This window comes from Carassius gibelio, chromosome B9, assembly GCF_023724105.1.
Source record: "Carassius gibelio isolate Cgi1373 ecotype wild population from Czech Republic chromosome B9, carGib1.2-hapl.c, whole genome shotgun sequence".
NCBI classification, from domain to species: Eukaryota; Metazoa; Chordata; class Actinopteri; order Cypriniformes; family Cyprinidae; genus Carassius; species Carassius gibelio.
In genome coordinates, this window is record NC_068404.1 from 9,544,874 (window position 1) to 9,564,801 (window position 19,928).

Genomic DNA, 19,928 nt, shown 5'->3' on the forward strand with positions numbered 1-19,928 from the left:
TTGGCTGTTAATTAGTGCTTATAAAGCACATATTCTGCATGATCATATTCTACATCCCTAATCTTGTCCAATACCTAAACTTAACTACCTTAGTAACTATTAATTAGCAGAAAATTAGGAGTTTGAGGAAAAATCTTAGTTTATTGTTTGTTAATAGTGAGAATAAGATCTGAAAATAAAGTGTGACCAAAGTTAATTTTGTTATACATTTAGGGGCATAAAAAAAAAATCAATCAGGTTTGTAAAACTTGCATGATATCATAATGAAGAAAAAATAATGATACTCTTGAAATACAAACTCTAAAGTAACTTGGCATATCCCATTATTATTTCTTTTGAAAACATTAACATTTCTTTAATGCTTATTTGAGCCTGCCAAAATAATGTGGTGCGACCAAAAAAAGTCATGTGGTGTATTAAGAACGCAAAAATATGCAGAATTTTTTTTAAAGTGACAAGAAGTCTCATAAAATTTTATATTTTTATAATGAGACAAAGTCATCTGTAAATAGTGGTGAAACTCTACAAAAACATTTTGAATTTAAAATGTATAAAATTTGTAGATATATATATACACTTTACAACTTAAATTTTTACATGATGGTTACACCACATGGCATTCAGAGTAATTACATTTCAGTATGAATGGTATAAATATTTTTCAAAAACGTTTCCTTGTATAATGCTTTTTATTAGGTCATCGGTTATTTTTCATACAACTGGCATGATTATTTTAGATCCTCTCAATGTAATCTTATCAAACAACCGTTTGCAAACCCAAGTCTACATCGATCAGGGGGTGGTGTTGAGCATGAGATATTGTGCACAGTCTCTAGGGTCTGTACAGAAGATGATGTCCCCATTTACAGCTCTAAAAATAGTCCTCTAAGCCACGATCTCATTGAGAAGAGAGGGACCGCAGGCAAAGGCAAGAGCCAGAGCCGGCCACCGTCTTGCCCACAGACAGTCTGGAAACAGGAGGCTGAGATTACTGTAGCCAGCCGGAGAGGTCCATTTGTGGGTTTGGAGGAGGCAGGCGTAAAGCACGGGTGGGCTTCAGCTTTCCAAAAACAACGAGTTCTCTCTGTTTTTCCCATACGCTCAGAAAAACAACCTCCTCGTGTGACAGGGGTCAGTCACACAAGGTTTTTTTTGACATTCTCTAACGTCATTGTTGTCATTCACTGCAGTCTGTCCCAGCATAGGATGTCGCTTGTAATAAAGCCACCTAGCCGTTGCCTTAACTCATCTGTCGTTAACCCACATACTGCCTGATACAGTATAGTGCAGTACAATGTGTCACACAAACAAGAACAAAATAGAGCGCACCACAAAAGAGCACGACAGCTCCAGGCTTAGGGTGTCAATTAGCCAGATCAGTGGATTGGTCAATATTACAAAAAAAAATAAAAAATTAGCCCAACCAATCAAAAAGGGCTGCACGCACTACAGACTTTAAGGGGACTTTGACTTACAATATGCACATTAATAAATTACCAAGAGATTCAAGAGATTAGTGGTCGACTGATATTGTTTTTTTGACAGCTGATGCTGATATCTTGAAAAGCAGAGGGCCAATATCCAATATAAAGCCGATAATTAAAAAAATAATGAATTACTGTTTTTAGAATGGATTAAAAAAATTGTGTGCATTGGGAATCATATATTTCCAATAAAGTCAGGGTAACACTCATTTTACATATAACACATAGAAAATTACATGATTATGACAGTGGGCAAATGCACAAAGTGTAGCATAAGTTGAAATCACGAGTGTAAAGTTTAAAGCATTCAATTCACACAGACCGACCGTCACACACAGAACACGTGATCATGCTGGATACACATACACACTTCACAAGATCTCACAGCTGGATTCGACTAAGTTTGCAAGGTTTGTTAAATTAAATGTTCATTAGTCATTCAAAGATTTGTTTAAATTATATAAATGCGTATTTGCTTGATGCTGACAGGCAAACGAGAGAGTATTATAATGTTTGCCTTTCTATTACTAATAATATAAAAGCAATCATTCTAATACTTTTCGTTTACACTAATTCCTTTGTTAAAGGGGGGGGGGGGTGAAATGCTATTTCATGCATACTGAGTTTTTTACACTGTTAAAGAGTTGGATTCCCATGCTAAACATGGACAAAGTTTCAAAAATTAAGTTGTACGTTTGAAGGAGTATTTTTGTTCCCAAAATACTCCTTCCGGTTTGTCACAAGTTTCTGAAAGTTTTTTTCGAGTATGGCTCTGTGTGACGTTAGATGGAGCGGAATTTCCTTATATGGGTCCTAACGGCACTTCTGCCGGAAGAGCACGCGCTCCTGTATAGCACAGCACTGAGAGCACAACAGACTTCACTGATCAGAGCGAGAGCGTCGCGAAATGTCACAAAAGAAGTGTGTTTTTGGTTGCCAGGGCAAGACAACCCTGCACAGATTACCAAAAAAAAAAACAGCATTAAGGGACCAGTGGATGGAGTTTATTTTTACAGAGCATCAACGGAGTTGTGCAAGTGTCTTTGTTTGTTCCCTGCATTTCGAAGATGCTTGTTTTACAAACAAGGCCCAGTTTGACGACGGATTTGCGTATCGTTTATTTCTTAAGGATGATGCAATCCCAACGAAAAAGGGTCACGATCGTGAGTTGGAACCGCAGGCGGTGAGTAAAACTGCTTCAAATATCTCTGCCTCCTTGTTAGTGCGTCCGCCTCCCATGCCGGAGACCCGGGTTCGAGCCCCGCTCGGAGCGAGTCGTTATTGCTGCTGCTCTTGTTCAGTTTCAGCCTCGGGATCTGATTCTGGATCATAAATAAACGGCTGAATCTGACTGTTAGCCATGGTTTATTTTGGAAGATGTTTTTTTTTTCCTCATGGTAATGTCACAACTTCCAAACGCTCTCAACGCAAAAGCCTACTGGCGTATCAGCCAATGCCGATATTTGAAAAAAGCCTAAGGCCTTGGTGATATATCGGTCGACCACTACAAGAGATAAATATTTGTTTACATTGCCACAATCACAACCACTATGATTAGTTCTGGTCAGCTTATGGATACATCAAATACAGCAGAAATATATCGGGATTTTTATTTCCTCTTTTCTCGGTCTCATTTCCTTCAGAGAATTTACCTGAGGTATTTCCCAGTGTTTTAATGCGATAGTTTTTAACTGGTAGGGAGTGAAGCAAAAATGTGCTGCACATCACTGCAGGTCTGCACTAGTTGTGAAAGCAAGTGGAAGAGAAGCAACAGTGCAAAATGCAACTAACCACATATTCATGCACAGATTGGACAGAAAACGAAAGGGGAAGAGAAAATACTTATATATTTTACACAGTGTTTGCTCATGTGTTGAAAATCCCTAGATTTCCTGTCCAGTTCCAACTGAATTACTTATGTTTTGAAACCTCAAAATGTATAATAACCAGTAAGGTTGCAGGAAGCAGGAGGTGAAAAAAGCAATGCAAAATGCAACTAACCACATACCCGGGCATAGTTCAGAAAAAAAAAAAGAATAAACTCAACAGCTCAGAGGGAGGAGAAAATAAATATATAATGTTCAATTATGTTCAAAATCTAAAAACAGAAAGAAAAGAGTGTGTGCAGTTAAATAACTCATAAGCCTATGTGGTATCTAATATTGAATAAATGAATAAATGTATGAACGAATGAATTATCTGCTATTTCATGCATTTTTTCAAATTTAACAAATGTTTTCCTTACTTTTATGATAAACAATTATGATATGCTAGGATATATGAGATATGATAACCAATGATAATACCTTAATTTAAACCAAAAACACATTATAATGGTTTCATAACTCAAAAGATTTCCCAACTGTGCCACCTCCCCCAAATAAAATGTTGGTAAGTGGCTCCTATTCCTTACGTTCCCACGCATTCATGTCCCCATAACTATCCTCTATATAACCCTCACCGAACCCACGGGTTTGATTTCTCTAATGAGAATCTGATAGGCCTGTTGTGGGTGTGTGAAGGACGGTCAAAATGTCTACAGCTCCCACTCCGACACACTGACCGGGACTGTGACAGCCCGTGGATAACAGCCGTGTAACATAAAACCACAAGCAAGGACGCGGCAGACAGAAACACCCCATTGTTTGGGTGAAAATGTGAGGAATAGAGGGTGAAAAACAAACCTCACATGACAGCTCTGAGTCTTAACAAGGCTATAACAGTGATTAGCATTTGTCCGGTGGACTTGGCTAAAGAACAGTAGAAACCAGCACAGTTTAGTCATTAATCAAAGTTGGGTCTTCTTCAAAGGACATTCAAACCAATTTATCTTGAAGAGAGTGATATTTCAGATTTCTGATAATGATCTGCTGATGAATAGCATGTTGTTTGGCTCACCTCCGGTACGTCCCTGGCCCACCTGTACGGCAGGGTGCAGGCTGCCTTCATTGTTGAGCAAATGAGGCAGATGGTGGTAGATATTTGGCACCTGGAGGGGCTTCCTGTGAGCCAACTCCTTCAGCAGCTTCTGTGTCTCATCTGTAAGAAACCAGGGTACTTCAGCTTTCTTACAATAATACACAGTGCTTATTAAATTTATCAGACCACCAACCAGTGTAAGGCTTGTGCCACAGGCCCCTAAACTAACACTACTGGTGATTACACAATATTTTTTTATGTTACTGTAATGGTTAATACACACCAGTATGTGTCAAATCTTTAGTCAAAATAGTGTTTCTAATGCTAAAATAATTATTGTTCACTCAGTAAATATTGTACACTTAATTACTGATCCTCAGTACCTAGAAGCAGGCGAGAGCAGTTTAAATGCATTATCCAAAAAGACAAACCAAACTAAACTTAAGGCACAAACGCATTATGAACTGAAGTCTAAGACAGCTGTTCCTTGGAAACGTAACAAACCTGTAACAATTCAATTTTAAAGTTTGGCTTTGTCTTTTTGTCTAATTTTCAAATACCTTTTTGATTCAAAGCGTTTAATGTTAGAATTCACCTCATAGTTGGCTTATAAATTCTTTTTTTTTTTTATCCCTATGGGAAAAATCAATGGGAAAAAATTCTTCTGGAGCCAAGGCAACTGAAAAAGTGAACAGAAACTGCAGCACTCTTTAATAACTTGTAGGTAAATAATTAAATAACTGCTTGCTTATTAGAAAACCAAACAAAGGGTATGTTTGTCCCCACTAATTTGTGGAACATATGCCAATTCAATGCATGACAGATAATAATACGGTGATTAACTCTTTTGTGTAGATCTATGTTAACATTCAGTAACCTGAGAAGTTGGAGAGAGCATCTTTGCTGCCGTTGGTCTCTGCGATGGCCCGTCTGAACTGCTCGAGGATTGAGTTGAGCTCAGAGGAGCGCTGGAGGGTTCGGTGCTCCGCCGCACGCAGACGCTCCCTCAGGGCGTGAAACTCCCTCTGATAGGCTACCAACTTCTCTACAGAGAGGAGAGGAAGGGTGGACACAACGTGAGGTCCGAATCATGCAGTGCCTAGGTTATTCAAATAAAGTACATGAAGAACTCAAACTTAAAAATAATAGAAAGCCTTGGTTACAAATAAGTTTAATTTGAAAAACTAAAACAAAATAGTTTTAGTAAAATGGTAATGTACAAAAAAAGTAAGAATGACAAACAGACAAACTACTAAAGAAAAGTTCAAATGAAAACTGAAAATGTAAAAAAGCTAATAATATGAATAACACTAAACACTGCTAGGACAGCAACTAATACTTCTACTTTAATATTTTGATCAACTAAAAATAACTTTGAACTAAAAACGGTGATATCAAAAAAACTGTGACAAATGACGGTACTTAACCAACATCAGGGGTAAGATGTCAAAAGTAGAAGTTGAGTCACTGGAGAATATGCAAACAACTTACATTTACATATAAATATAAACTTGAATGAGAGCCCAAGAAAGACGCCAACACACCAATGAATCCACAACCCTATTCCAGTCTTATTGTGCTGCACACTATTTAAAGTTTTATTTTTTATTTTCATATACCAGCCAAAACAAGGTAACATTTTCAGAATATCTGGATGTATTGAAAATGTATAATTGTGTTTTTGTAACAGTATTTGGAGGCAAAACTCACTATAAGTTAAGGCAGTGACACTTCTGAAACATGTACCAATTTATCTAGACCTGTATAAGCTCGCTTTGACATAAAATTGATTTCGTTTACCACTTTTAAAAGAATTAAGAAGTTTTTTTCATGAAAATCATGTAACTATAAGATGAAAATCCCCTTGGTGAACAACACTTTTGAATCGTTTTGGAATTTTAGCATACAACTGCTGCTAGGCTACAAAAAAGCTTAATGAACATTAACATGAAATTGTCATAAGTTTGAGGCTAAAAAAAAAAAACCCTAAGTGTAATAGAAAATACAACTGAACTGTCCATTATCTAAAAAGTCAAGCAAAAGCATTCTTTTCAGGAACCAGACCTGCCTGCCTTTTCCTGAGTGCATCATAGTTTTTCTGAGACACGGGGTTCCCGCAAGGTTATCTTTCTGCTGCTCAGCATGAAGAGGAGCGAGAGAAGAATAGAGAGAGAGACAGAAAGAGAGAGAGAGAGAGAGAGAGATATGTGGGAAGTGCCCTCAGATTAGCCTTGGATCACACCGCCTACTTTATTTGCAGACTCAACATGCTGTGAGTCAGACCTCACCCTGAAACAAGACCTCACATTTAATGCATCTGTAAGGGTCTCAGGGTTTCATGAAGCTCAATGTTTTGTTCTATGCACAAAGGAGACCGTACTGGTGGTTTGTATATGACTGAAACAAAAGCTTTCAGTCAATCAACTTAGATTTTCTTTATCCAAAAGCTTACGGTTCAATTTCTGTGAGGATGTTCCTGTCCAGTTTGCCACAAGAACATCAATTTGTGTCTACATAGAAATGTCAGACTCTCTTCACACAGACAGGAGCCTGATTGCTTTGAACTTCTGCTATGACAGCTGAAGAATGACTGCTTGTTTGACCTCAGCAAGTCTCTCACTGGTTTCTTCTTGATCTATCTTTTAACCTAAGCTTCTACATTCCCAACAAGCTCTTCATCTTACCACAGAGGGGGTTTGTAAGGATCCAGCATCTCAGCGTTTCCGTTTCCCTTCAGCTACATCCTGTGTTCTTGGCTTGCATTTGAGTTCTCTTCCCTTCTTTTTATGAATGGATTTAAATGGGATTTTCTTAAACTGTTGGCTCTTTTGGACTCTTAACATACATTTTGCACTCTTACTAATTAATTATCTAGTCATTGTATACTAAAACTGTCCAGCGGTGTAAGAAAATCAAATGAAAATGTGAAACATATCAAATTGGAAATATATTTGCAAATAAAATGCCAAGAACTCTCGCTATGGCTGCGTTTTTTTTTGTTTGTTTTTTTGAGAAATTGCACTTATTCACCAAGGATGCATTAACTTTATGAAAAGTGACATTAATAACATTTATAATGTAAAAAAAAATATATATATATATATATATATATATATATATATATATATATATATATATATATATATATATATATATATATATATATATATATATATATATATATACATATACATATACATATATATATATATATTATACTTCGAGGCAGTTTCGCTAATCAGATGCAGTTTACACGCAAAACTCCAGAAATGTAGCAGTTTCTAAACCAGTTTAGATCTGTACAAGAAGATTAATGCATGCATACTGTAATACTCCATCAAAATACAACCATCTAAAGCCACATGGCATCACAACAGCTCACTGTGCTCAACTCTATATAACTGATCACGCTGAACTGTTCCTGAACTCCTCTGTGGTTTGACCAGGCAATCAGACAGTGCTATGGGGAAAATCTCATATTCCCAAAGATAATGACTTTAGTATGTTGGAGAGTAAAGGCACTCCATCCAACAATAACAAGAGCATCACATTACACTGTTTGTTAGCGGATCATCAGATTTTCTTAATACATCTGACACCATCGGCAAACAAAATTGTAAATGTTAGGCCTGTGTGAATATAAAGAATACAACACTGACCTGAGTGTGTGTTCAAGCTTCTAGGTTGTAATCCGAATTAAGAAGGCACGCCTAAAGAGCTGCAGGCCTATTATATATACACACACAAGTCTGTCTCAGACACACACATACGTACATTAAATAAGATGCAGCACAGTGCTGCAGCCCTGGGCAGAGAGCTTGTTGAGGGTGATTTACAAGAGAGAATGGATGTGTACACATACAGCTGTTAACATCCTTAAGGGCTTTACACAACACACAGGACGACAAAGGTGTTTTGGCTCAAACAAGAATACATACTGAACAGCTCAGGACTCATTTTAAATCTATTCCTTTTTGGACTTTGTTTAATCAAAGAATTGTGAGAAGGAGGAAAAAATACAGTTTAAGCAAAAATGTAGCACAGCCAAGCAGTTTTTAACAGCGATAACAATAAGCTTTTTTTTTTTTGAGTAGCAAAAAGGCATTTTAGAATGATTTCAGAAGGATCATGTGACACTGAAGCCTAGAGTAATAATGATAGCAATTATTTTAACTTGCAGTATTGTTATAATACTATATTTCTGATCAAATATATGCAGCCTGGGTGAACTTAAGTCAGAACGTCTTTCAAAAACCTACTAAAAAAAAAAAAAAAAAATCTACTATAAATCAAAAAACCTGAATAGTCTCACTTAGTCAACTGAAAGCTCCCTCCTCAGTACACTCAGACCATTCATACCACACCTTTAACAGCTCCTTCTGGAAATTTTCATGATACTGGAGGTCAGAACCGGAGCACTTCACTTCCTGTGTTTACATATCAACGCCTCTGCAGTATTTAGCAAATTCACCATCCTGAAGAACGACGATGTAAAACATACAGTTTCACATGACGCTAGCCATTTCAATAATAAAACAATCTTGTAGTTTGAAAATGTAACTTGTAAATGAAACTTGTATAAATGATGGACGAGACAGAGCTACAAATCACATTACAAGTCTGTTAGTCAGACTTCACAAAAACTGACTATGATTTCAGGCTTTAACATTACAACTTATTGTATTAAAGGGGTGCTATTATGCTTTTTCACTTTTGCAACTTTAGTTAGTCTGTACTGTTGCGTTTTGAGCATAAAAAAAGAGTCCAATTCAAAAGGAGATATTTTATTTAACAGAAAACACCATTCAAAAACTATAATGAACTACTTATTTGAAGTACAGCACATATGTTCTGGGATTTATATCACATCACAAATACTGACAAATGGGACGAGACCTGGTTGGGCTGCACTAGAGAATGCAGCAAGTGTTATCACCATGTCGGAGATGTGCTAGTTTTCCCAAGACAGACGAGCTTACAGTGGTTACAATCATGTGGGTTTAAATCGCGCTCAAATTGATTTGATTTTGATGCAATATTTACACTTTAGCTCACAGCAGGCAACTTTGGTAAGAGGCAGGATATTTCCTGACCAGGTGCTGAGTGCTGTCAATCACAGCACAGACTGGCCCAGCTAACCAATCACAGCACATCTCATATTCCAGAAGGCAGGCCTTCATTTGATACAGGAACTATTCGAGCCAAACTTGGGAGAAAGGGATTGGAATTATTTAAAAAATGTGATTTTTTTTTTTTTTTAAACAACCTAGTACGAGAGCCTGTTATAGTACATCCCCAAAACAAAATCAAGACTTAGTAAAAGCGCATAATAAGACCCCCCTTTAAGGCACGAAAAAGCAGAACGAATTTTGGACACGATGACGCCCTGGAATAAAACATTAGATTTCTATGGATACTTCCAGATAGACTGCGAACATTTGCATACCGAAAATGCAAATGTTTTTTTTTTTTTTTTTTTTACCAATCCAACGAATCTTTTCAGGTTTCGCAAAGCGAAAACACGAGCCGTCCAATAAGACTTGAGCTAGGATCACATGACCGGAGCAGCTGCTGTTGCACAAAAAGGCAGAAGTGGTGGCACGGTTTCCAAAACCAGTTTAAACAAACACAGAAGAAGAAGAGAAGAGAGTGGATGCTAAGTTCTTCTTATCGTTATTATTTGAGAACAGATTTATTCTCGCATGTTCTTTATACAGAATAATCTGTAGAGCACCGTCCGTTTTCTTCCACGTGTGCGAGTGTTATGAGTCAATTGGCACTCTTTTTCTACAAATGAAATATCAAAGCAAATAGACACGATAATGTCAATATATTTTCTTGTATGTGTTTTGTATGCAGCTCATGGTAATTTAATAGCAATAAGGGATGTTAAATGTTATTATTATTAACATTATTAAATATACAAAGAGTGCACGTGTCTGCTTATTAATCAAAATCAACTATAGATCACAATTGGACGTAATTATAAGCACTCAATGGTTTAAAGTGGCTAAGCAAATACATAATTACATACATTTTCAAGTGTAGCTTGATGTTAACTGTACTTTTATATTTAAGGATGTAGGCTATTCTTGTGAGCATTATATAGATATAATATAAAAAATACCAACATAATGTATACGTTCATGTGTGTTAAGGGCTAGATTTTTGCTGGAGGAAACAGCGTTGATGCGATGAGCGTAGGGTCACCTTCAGCGAATTGAAAACTCTCCCATTAAGCCCTACATTTGGAGATTCTTGTGTTCAAAGGGCAGATGTCAAATCTAGATGTTTTAAACTGCGCAGGTCTGTTTATCGCATGCTGTGCAGGTGTGAAAGGGCTTTAACCATAGACCGTATAAAAACAAGGGTAGTTTCCATGACGTCACATGTAGACTCCTGAAGCTCAAAGTGTGCAGAGTGAGCCATCGTCATCTTGGCAGCGCGTCACTGCTCGACTTCACCAGACAATCGAAAATGGGCAAAAATGCAGGAACTGAAGCCACACCCACATAACTCAATGGCAGTGGCAATCCACCTGTCACTCAAGTGGCCACGCCCTTAATTATGCAGAACTTTAAGGCTTAATAGAATTTAAAAGGATGAGTTATAAAAAAAAATCCACCCCCCTCACAGTTGTCATGATGGCCACAATTAGCCATATAGACCAAAATCATTTTTTAAACCAGGCTGAAAACATGTTTTTTGACTGAGAAGTGGGAAAAATATATAAAATTATTTATTTCAATTTTATCTGCTCTTTTAGCATTCAGATTTAGAGACAGAAAATGCAGTATCTTCATTAAAAAAAAAAAAGTTTACATTTAAATAATTATAAGCCATCCTGTGGCCCCCCAAGTGGGATCGGGCCTCTTGGAAATGACAAACACTAGCATAGATTATTTTTCTAATAGTTCTTTACTGCATTACAACATCATGCCAGCATCAGATTATAGCTAATTTTGCAAGAATCTACCAACCAGCCATGAGGGACAGTCAGCCTTTAAATCACCATTACCCTAGTGTCTGTCTCAACCACAGAAAGTCCATTCAATATCCCGACATACTGCAGGCACTTTAAATGGATTAGCACATAAACTGTTGCATATCCCAGTAATCTTGTTATCTTTTCCCCTGCCCCTCCATTCCCGCCTCTCAGGCTTCTACCCAGATGTTCATAAAGAAAGTAAATGTGATGGATGAGCCAAAGTGTCGGTGCACATTCTCTGAATTTTGGTGATTGTGTTTCAAGGCACGTCGAACCTGTCCGTGTATAATACAGTAGTATACAAAAGTCCCAACCTAGTTTCAAAATAAATTTGGTGTTGGATTAGGCTTATTTTACTAAAAGCTGTTGATTTACATAGTGAGGACAAAAAATGGACACATTGTTCAATCACGCTGACAACAACCCTGCCAACATTATGTTAATGAACCACTCTAAGGAAAGTAACTTTAACCCTGAACCAAATGGGTTTTACAATGGTGTGTGAGTATATGTATTTTATTACACTATTTTTAATAAACATATCTGATGTGTCTTGATGTGCAATATCATATATCACCAAAATGCTGACATATGCTTTGGGTCATCATCCGGGAGGCATCATAACAATCACTGTATTTTAAAAACATCTGCAACCCATTAAACTTATGTAATATGTGATATATGCACAAGCGAAAGAGAATACGGAGGTGGAAATTAAGTAGGACAAGAGCTGATTTTATCCATCAGGATTTGATTGGAGTCTAAAGAGATGAAATATGTTATGCAATGAAATAAGAAATCTTGCAGTCATCTGTATATTAAATCGCAAAATAAACCATGTGTTCCCTACAACGAATGGCTGACTTTACATTAGTCCACTTATTACAATGCTACTTAAATATGCAAGAATATGGGTATGGAATGATACGAGAGACAAACCATCACAGTTATTTACAAACAATGGTTATTATAGGAAAAATACTATTATTTTAGAAAAATTGCTTGGCTGATGAATGCCGTGACTGACAAGTATTTGATTGTTGATTAAAGGTGCAGTCACAGGGAAATTTTACAGGCAAAAAAAGTCCATTGTCCACGACTGCATGAATCAACACTCACACAGAAATCACTTCCAAACAAAAGCACTTCGTCGATCAATGTGCCAAATTCACATGACCATCTTGACCACGAGCAACTTCTGCGTGAGAGACTTTTTGTCCAGTCATGCAGCATTCGGATTGTGCGGCTTTCTACTTAAATGACTAGATTTCACACCAACAAAAGTACTTTTTCCCAGCTATGGGTCCTTGGTTAAAAAGTTTCAGAAAAAGCATAACATTTTCAATTAAATTTTTTTCTCACATGTATAGTACAGTATGCATTTTTTTAAAGGACCACAGCATCAAGTAGCCTAACATATTTGCCCGGGGTATCAACTTCATGCACTGTAAATTTGTTTTTGTAGGCATAGCTTCTGGTTTTAGGCGAGGAGAGTGTAGTGATGAACATGCAACCTTTTCTTTATTCTTCTGCAGCTGTGAAAGCTCTTTCCCGAGCCCTCTCAAACTCAAACGCACTTCAGGAGCGCTGCTCCAGACTTTCACTCTTGCCCCTCAGGGATTACCCAGGATGCGCACTGAAATTTGTCATGAGAAAAAAAAAATAAAGGTCACTCACAGAGGACATCAGCGGAAAAAATGTACGTGTGGAACACCGCAGAGAACAGAGCTCCTTCAGAGGGACTGGCTTTGTTCTGTCGTGTGATGGAGAAACGCACTACAAAGAACAAAAGATGAAAGTCCATAGGCAACCACATCAGCAACCGAAAAAACAAAGCTGCTTAAGCCCTTGAAACAAGGTGAAGCCAAGACGACTTTCAAACGCCATCATGAAATATTAATCAAAGTGCCGAAATGCAGTTCAGCTCCATTATGGGAATATAAGTTGATGTTCTCACGGGCCCAGCAGATCCAGAAACTCTCATCTCACAAGCAGCAGGTTTTTGGGTGAAACTCCTGGAAAGTCAACATGAAACAGTGTTTGCAACCAATTTTACACCTATAGGCCTAATCTGAAACCATTTATCTGGTGAGCTACAGCAAATCTTCAGAGAGATGAGTGTTTAACCAATAACAATAACAGCAAGCTTTAAGCTGTCACCTGCGTGCAAACATTACACTTCTAACATACAGTAGTAATCCTTCGCATCTTTGTCTATGTTCCAGATGTTTTTTGGATGTGTTTGTCCACTGCGCTCGCATCTTGCGTAGTGTCTCACACATTAAACACAGTGCTCAAGTTAAAAGTTGAGTCTCCACTTAATGTTTTATCCCATTCTACTGTCTGCATCTTGTGTTTTTCAATGTAAAAACACACACATTCTGTGTGAATAGTCCATCAGGAATTAGCCAGTTCATGTAAAATGGGCCAGACCTCATGAGAGTTCAAACTAAATGGAAAGCTAAAATAAAAGGAAAAATAGCCATTTAACCAATATTCAGCATTATCCAAATGCCTTTGTGACGTTACATTTAAAACAAACATTTCCAAATAGGCTTCTTTAGAGCAACATGCACTAATGAATCATTCACAATTAGATCAGGAGAATGCATTCAGAAATGTAAAATGGTCAAATTTGATTGCATGTTGCACCAGACATCAGCCTAACCCTGCAGGAAACAGATAACCTATAAAAACGGAAGAGTTTATCATTTTTCAACAGGATGCCTCTAGTTGGTTTCTAAGCCCCCTTAAATGGAAGTCGCCACCATGTTTCTACTAGGGGTGTCACGATTCTCCAAATCCTCGATTCGATTGCATTTTCGATTCTAAGGTCATGGTTCGATTCGATTCTCGATTTTTACATTTATTCTCTTTAAAGCACAGATTGTCATTTTTCAAACTAGACTTTTATGTAATATAATATCTGACCTTTGTTTGCAATGTACCACATTACACTGTCAAATTTAAAACTTTTATTAACAACATAATGTAACAATAACTTATATCTTTAGTCAATTGAAAACTTAAAATAAACTGCCATCCAGTTTCTCTTTTGTAAGTGCAGTCACAAAAGATGACATTCAAGTTCATAACAAAACAAACAAAAACAATAAAAAATGACTAAACTAACCTTCAAATATTACGATGTATCTATTTAAAAGATTAAAGATAAAACACTTGTTAAACACTTCACTGTCATTCATTTAGATATATACATATATATATATATATATATATATATATATATACACACACATATATATATATATATATATATATATACATATATAATAACAAGTACATTAACATTTGCAATAACATTGATTTATTGCATAAATATAATTCCTTAATTTATCTTTGAATAAATGTCTGCTCTTTACCTGTGTCGGCCACTGTAGCTTCTCGAAAGGAAGTGTAGAATTTACACACTGCACCTTTGAGACTGGAAATTAAATTTCACAATTTTTCAATGAACAAAGAGTATTAGAGGAACGGGAAGCTAAAAAACTGAAAATTGCAGAATACACACAAACACTTTTGAGAATCACTAGGACAAGAGTCCACAGCAGAACAAAAGTCTTCAGGGAGTGTGTGTGTGTGTCAGCATCTTTAGAGGACAAAGTCACATGCTTTTAACACATGGTACCAACAAGGACAGAGTGCAGCAGAGGTCAAAACCCAAAGGGATATGGAAAGTTCACACAACATGCTCCTTCTGTCCCACATTCAATAAATAAGAAACAGGGCAACAGTTGCTGTTGATTGCAGTCAAGATCGCCTCACCCATGGAAATGAACCCACCCTCTTCATGCTCACTTACAGTAACTTTAACTTTGATAACCTTCAGAAACCTCTTACCAGAAGCACAGTATGAAATAACAGATGGGCTCACAAGGTAGTAATCCTACTACTGCTGCTACTACTACTGAAAATAAAAAGGTTAATAAAAATTATAGTAATACCATATTAGTAATGATCAATTATGGTCTTTATCAAAACCTCTGGGGGCGGTCGTGGCCTAATGGTTAGAGAATTGGACTTTTAACCTGAAGGTCATAGAAGTTTTAGTCACCATATTGCCCGTTTTTGCTCAATTTCACTCAAAAGATCATTCCAAACACAGCCACAGCACTAAAGCAAAGGAAAGCGAGGAAAAGACGGAATGCCCTGCTGTATTACCGCTGTTGTCACACGTTGATTAACCAGTGGGAAAATGTCCTCACTGTTAAAACCCTAGTGGAAATAAATCTCCCACAACTAACTGCAAACTGGCATTCAAACCTGCCCCCATTCTGTTTGCAACGCCAGCTTCCAATTAATTCCAGGAAGACAAAATCAAGTCCTGCCTTGTCATTTCAGATGCCATTTCACTCAGATATACATCACAGCAGAGAAGAAAAGAAACATCCGTTTCATGGTGACTTTTTATTTTTAAAGTTTGTTAGTTACTTAATCTTCAGTCCAGCCATGAAACCAGACCGATGGTGTCAGTTTTCACATGCAGAGTGAAATCTACAAATCAATCCACTTCACATCATGTCTGAATTCATCATCACCGCTGTGCTTGTTTAAATGACTGAAGCTAAACATAAATAGACTATGAATGAGGGAATAAGGAATGCAGACAAGGGAAATGTTCCAAGCCATTGTGTGACACGGTCACTGTGTTGGTCATATGACATGTGGGTGAATTGTTTTGGGAGAAAGGGCCATGAGCAAGAACAAAGGGAAAGGCAGGGGTTTGGAATGGCTGGGATACAAATGCAGTTCTCAGACCCTACAAACAATGAATGAGTCACTCAATCTTTCCCCTCTATGCCAGTTAGCAGATATGCTGGGAAAGTAAGAAAGAAGCTGAATTCACTAATTGCAGGGTGTACAGAACGATGGAAACCCTTTATTCTTTCACAAGCAAACAACTAAATATAGTTCTGTTTATCATCAAACAAGGTATATGTAAAAGCTTACAAAGAGGAGGCATTGTGTCAAAAGAAATCAGATGATAAAATTTTAATAATATTTTTCGTGTAACCGTGTATTCATCAGTTAAAAGTTCCTCTCTTTTGAGAAACCTAAGAAAGAACCAAAAATTATATTTTACGTAAATTCAGTGTTCTGTCTTGTGGAAAGCATGTAAATATCTGCTGTATCAAATAGCTTCATCAGAACAGTAACAAAAAAAGGTTATTATGATCCATATTATTAACACAAAAGGCATGCATCTCAAAGATTCTGTAATCAGTATGAGCAACATTTATATAAACAAAAATGGCCATAACATAAGCAGATCAATGACGAAATATGATGAGAGAATGGAAGATGATCAAATAGCTGTAAATCTAAGCATACACACCAATGCAGTATCATCCAGCCAGGCCCAATGAGACACACACAAGCTGTCAAGCACTCCTGGTTCAGCTTACAGTGCTTTCTGGCTCTAATTTGTCTCATTTTGATGTTTAGATCTCAAGAGCTAATGCCTGGCTCCATTAGCCGTGCGCTTTGATTGATAAACATCTCTGTGAACCGTCAACGTAATATGGGAGACAACTATACTGAAAGTAGAACATGGATGGGAGTCACGAGGAATCACTTGCAAGGCTGCATTTATTTAATCAAAAATACAGTTGTGAAATATGGCTACAATTTAAAGTAATAATATACATCTTAATACATTTTAAATTTTAATTTATACTGTGATGGCACACTGAATTTAGCATCATTACTCCAGTCTTCAGTGTCACATGATCCTTCAGAAATCATTCTGAAATGCTCAAGAAATATTTATTATTGTCAATGATGAAACCAGTTGTGGTGCTTAATATTTTCTTGTGGAAATCTTTGTTGTTGTTGATTTTGTTTTCTTTTTCAAGATTCTAACTTAAACAATTTTTTTTAAGAAACAGCATTTATTTGAAATATTTTAGTAACACTAAATGCCTTTACTGTTACTTTTGACAATGTAAATGAATCACTGTTAAAGAAAAAAAAATTTTTTAAGTATTTTTAAAAAAAATCTTATTGACCTCTTAATATTTGAACAGTATTGTAAAATAAGGTGATAAAAAAAGATTGTCCTCCTTGAAGTGGATACTGATTGTCATCATGAAGATTTTTACTACTACTATTATTAATGGAAAAGTTAATTACTTATAAAGGGGATAATATGACAATACCAGTCTACATTATCTAAAAAATATATACACAGTACAAAGAGAACCAAGTCTAAAGCTATGGCTATCATCCCCATATATTCCCATATATAAGTTTAAGGTGTTTTTGCTCATGTGTGAACAGTAAAAGTGGGTATTGCCTCTAAACATCTAAATAAAGGTAACAAATGTTTTTTGTAGACTGGCCCTTCCAGTAGAATATAAATAAATGTTCTAATTATTAAACGAAAACCAAACTTCTCGTTCTCGATTCCAAATCTCTATTGCATTTCCAGAGAAATATTGTACCACTTTTTTTTTTTTTTTTAAACTTCATACCACCTGACATAAGAGTGTGAGAGAGAGAGAGAGAGAGAGAAAGACACAGAGAGGCCAATAACACCTGCCAGGAATGACAGCAGAGGAATTCAAGTGACGGCTCTCGAGAACAGCAGCCGCTGGCACTGTGACAGGAGACATGAGCGCGTGAGTTGGTGAACCTGAAAAAAATGTCGAGGGCTAGAAACATACAAGGGCTTAACGGCAATGAATGCGTTCTTCAGCCTAATATGGAGAAAGAATGGTGGGGATGCCACAGTGATAAGAGTGTAGTGGTGACTCAATGAGGACTTGTCTGGACCGCTGACAGCAGAATGATCTGGAATGATCCTGGAGGCAAAATAGGGAACTGTGCATCATTCAGAACGAGATGATGGTTATTAATGAGAGCATCATCAAGTGAGAGAGATCTTTCTCTTGGCATGGTGAAACTCTCGCTCTCAAAGTATCAGAGTTCATTTGCTTTCCATTGTAAATCTCAATGTTTCTCTCTCAGCAGTGAGCTTAACACAACCCCCTCACTCTCCTGCTCTCCTCTTGATGGTGCACGCGTGGGCTCCTCCTGAAGAAAAACAATCCAGCCCCGACAAAAGCGCAAGCAGTATGTGATGAGTGCCGAGTCTCTCTTCACTGTGAGCTTCATTAGAAAACTGCGGATTTCCTACCCGCTTCTCCTAGGCTAATCACGCCTTCCTGGCCCGCTATTTTTGGCCCATTGTGCTTTCCACACACCCCGAGGAAGCAAAGACTCTGTAGGCTCAGCGGAGCAGAAGAAAAGAAAATTGGAGGAATAAGGCAATGGTGCCGTTCATTTTAATCTCTGTTCCTATAAAAGGAGAGCAGCAGAATGATTTAAGGTGCCATCTAATAATTAGTCGTTTGATTTAGCGGTCACTTTTATCCAAAGCAGCTTTTAGCAGGCATATTAAAGTGACCCCTATAGCAAGCTAGGGTTAAGTACCTCGGTCAAGAGTCACAGATCAGCCCTATGAGCTCTAAATAATATATACCCTTTCAGTTAAGACGCCAAATCTTTAACCATGCCATGCATTGTGTCTTCAGTGTCACATGATCCTTCAGAAATCATTCTAATATGCCGAATTGTTGCTCAAGAAATATTTCTTATTATAATCAATGTTGAAAACAGATCTGCTGCCTAATATTTTTGTGAAAACCGTAATAACATTATACAATGTCTTTAATGTGGGGAAGTCATGCCCTAATGGTTAGAGAGTTTGACTCCTAATCCTAGGGTTGTGGGTTTGAGTCTCGGGCTGGCAATGCCACAACTGAGGTGCCCTTGAGCAAGACAACGAACCCCCAACTGCTCCCCGGGAGCATAAATGGCTGCCCACTGCTCCGGGTGTGTGTTCACTGCTGTGTGTGTGTGTTCACTGTTGTGTGTGTGCACTTTAGATGGGATAAATGCAGAGCACAAATCCTGAGTATGGGTCACTATACTTGGCTGTATGTCACGTCACTTTCACTTTACTGTTACTTTGAATCAATTTAATAAAATCCATGCTAAATAAAAAAAAATATTACTTTCTTTCAAATCGTTTTACTGAGAACTGCAGAGTACATTGTTTTAATATATTATATATTAATTACCAAAAAAACTGACAAATAATGTAAGTTGCTGCAATTGTTATTGATAACGGAGCAATAATTGTAAAGTTGACTAAAGGGCACACCCTTCCTCTTTTATTAAATCTAAACACATATTAACATGTGACTTTAACACCATGATGCATCATATCATAACTGAATACTGATTGAATCTTCAGTATGGTGCCTCATAGAAGTGGTTTTGACCACACTAAGAAATGCTGTGAGTTTGTATTTATAACATTCAAATTCATTAATTAAAGGAATAGAATTTCTTTAAATTCTTAAATTAAAAGAATTTCTAATGAAATAGATATTGTATATAAAGTGGAAATATTTTATCTTGAAAGGGCTCAGCACAGCCATATTTAGCTTTCAGGAAACATTCACGGGTAACATGAACAAATCAATTACTATGAAAATGAGCAAAGCATG

At 37.0% G+C, this 19,928-nt stretch overlaps 1 protein-coding gene across 2 annotated transcripts in view; it reads right to left on the reverse strand.

Moving 5' to 3' along the window:
* The window catches only part of LOC127964716 (alpha-1,3-mannosyl-glycoprotein 4-beta-N-acetylglucosaminyltransferase A), a 46,733-nt gene that overhangs the window by 24,096 nt on the left and 2,709 nt on the right, over positions 1 to 19,928 (reverse strand). The window contains exons 3-4 of one of the 2 annotated variants that reach the window (XM_052565025.1): positions 5,281 to 5,448; positions 4,383 to 4,523 (exon numbers count right to left, since the gene is read on the reverse strand). The exons of the other annotated variant lie outside the window; for it this stretch is intronic. Of the exons in view, the coding sequence (XP_052420985.1) occupies positions 4,383 to 4,523; positions 5,281 to 5,448 (309 nt within the window). The remainder of the gene's footprint in view (positions 1 to 4,382; positions 4,524 to 5,280; positions 5,449 to 19,928) is intronic. 2 annotated transcript variants of the gene reach the window in all.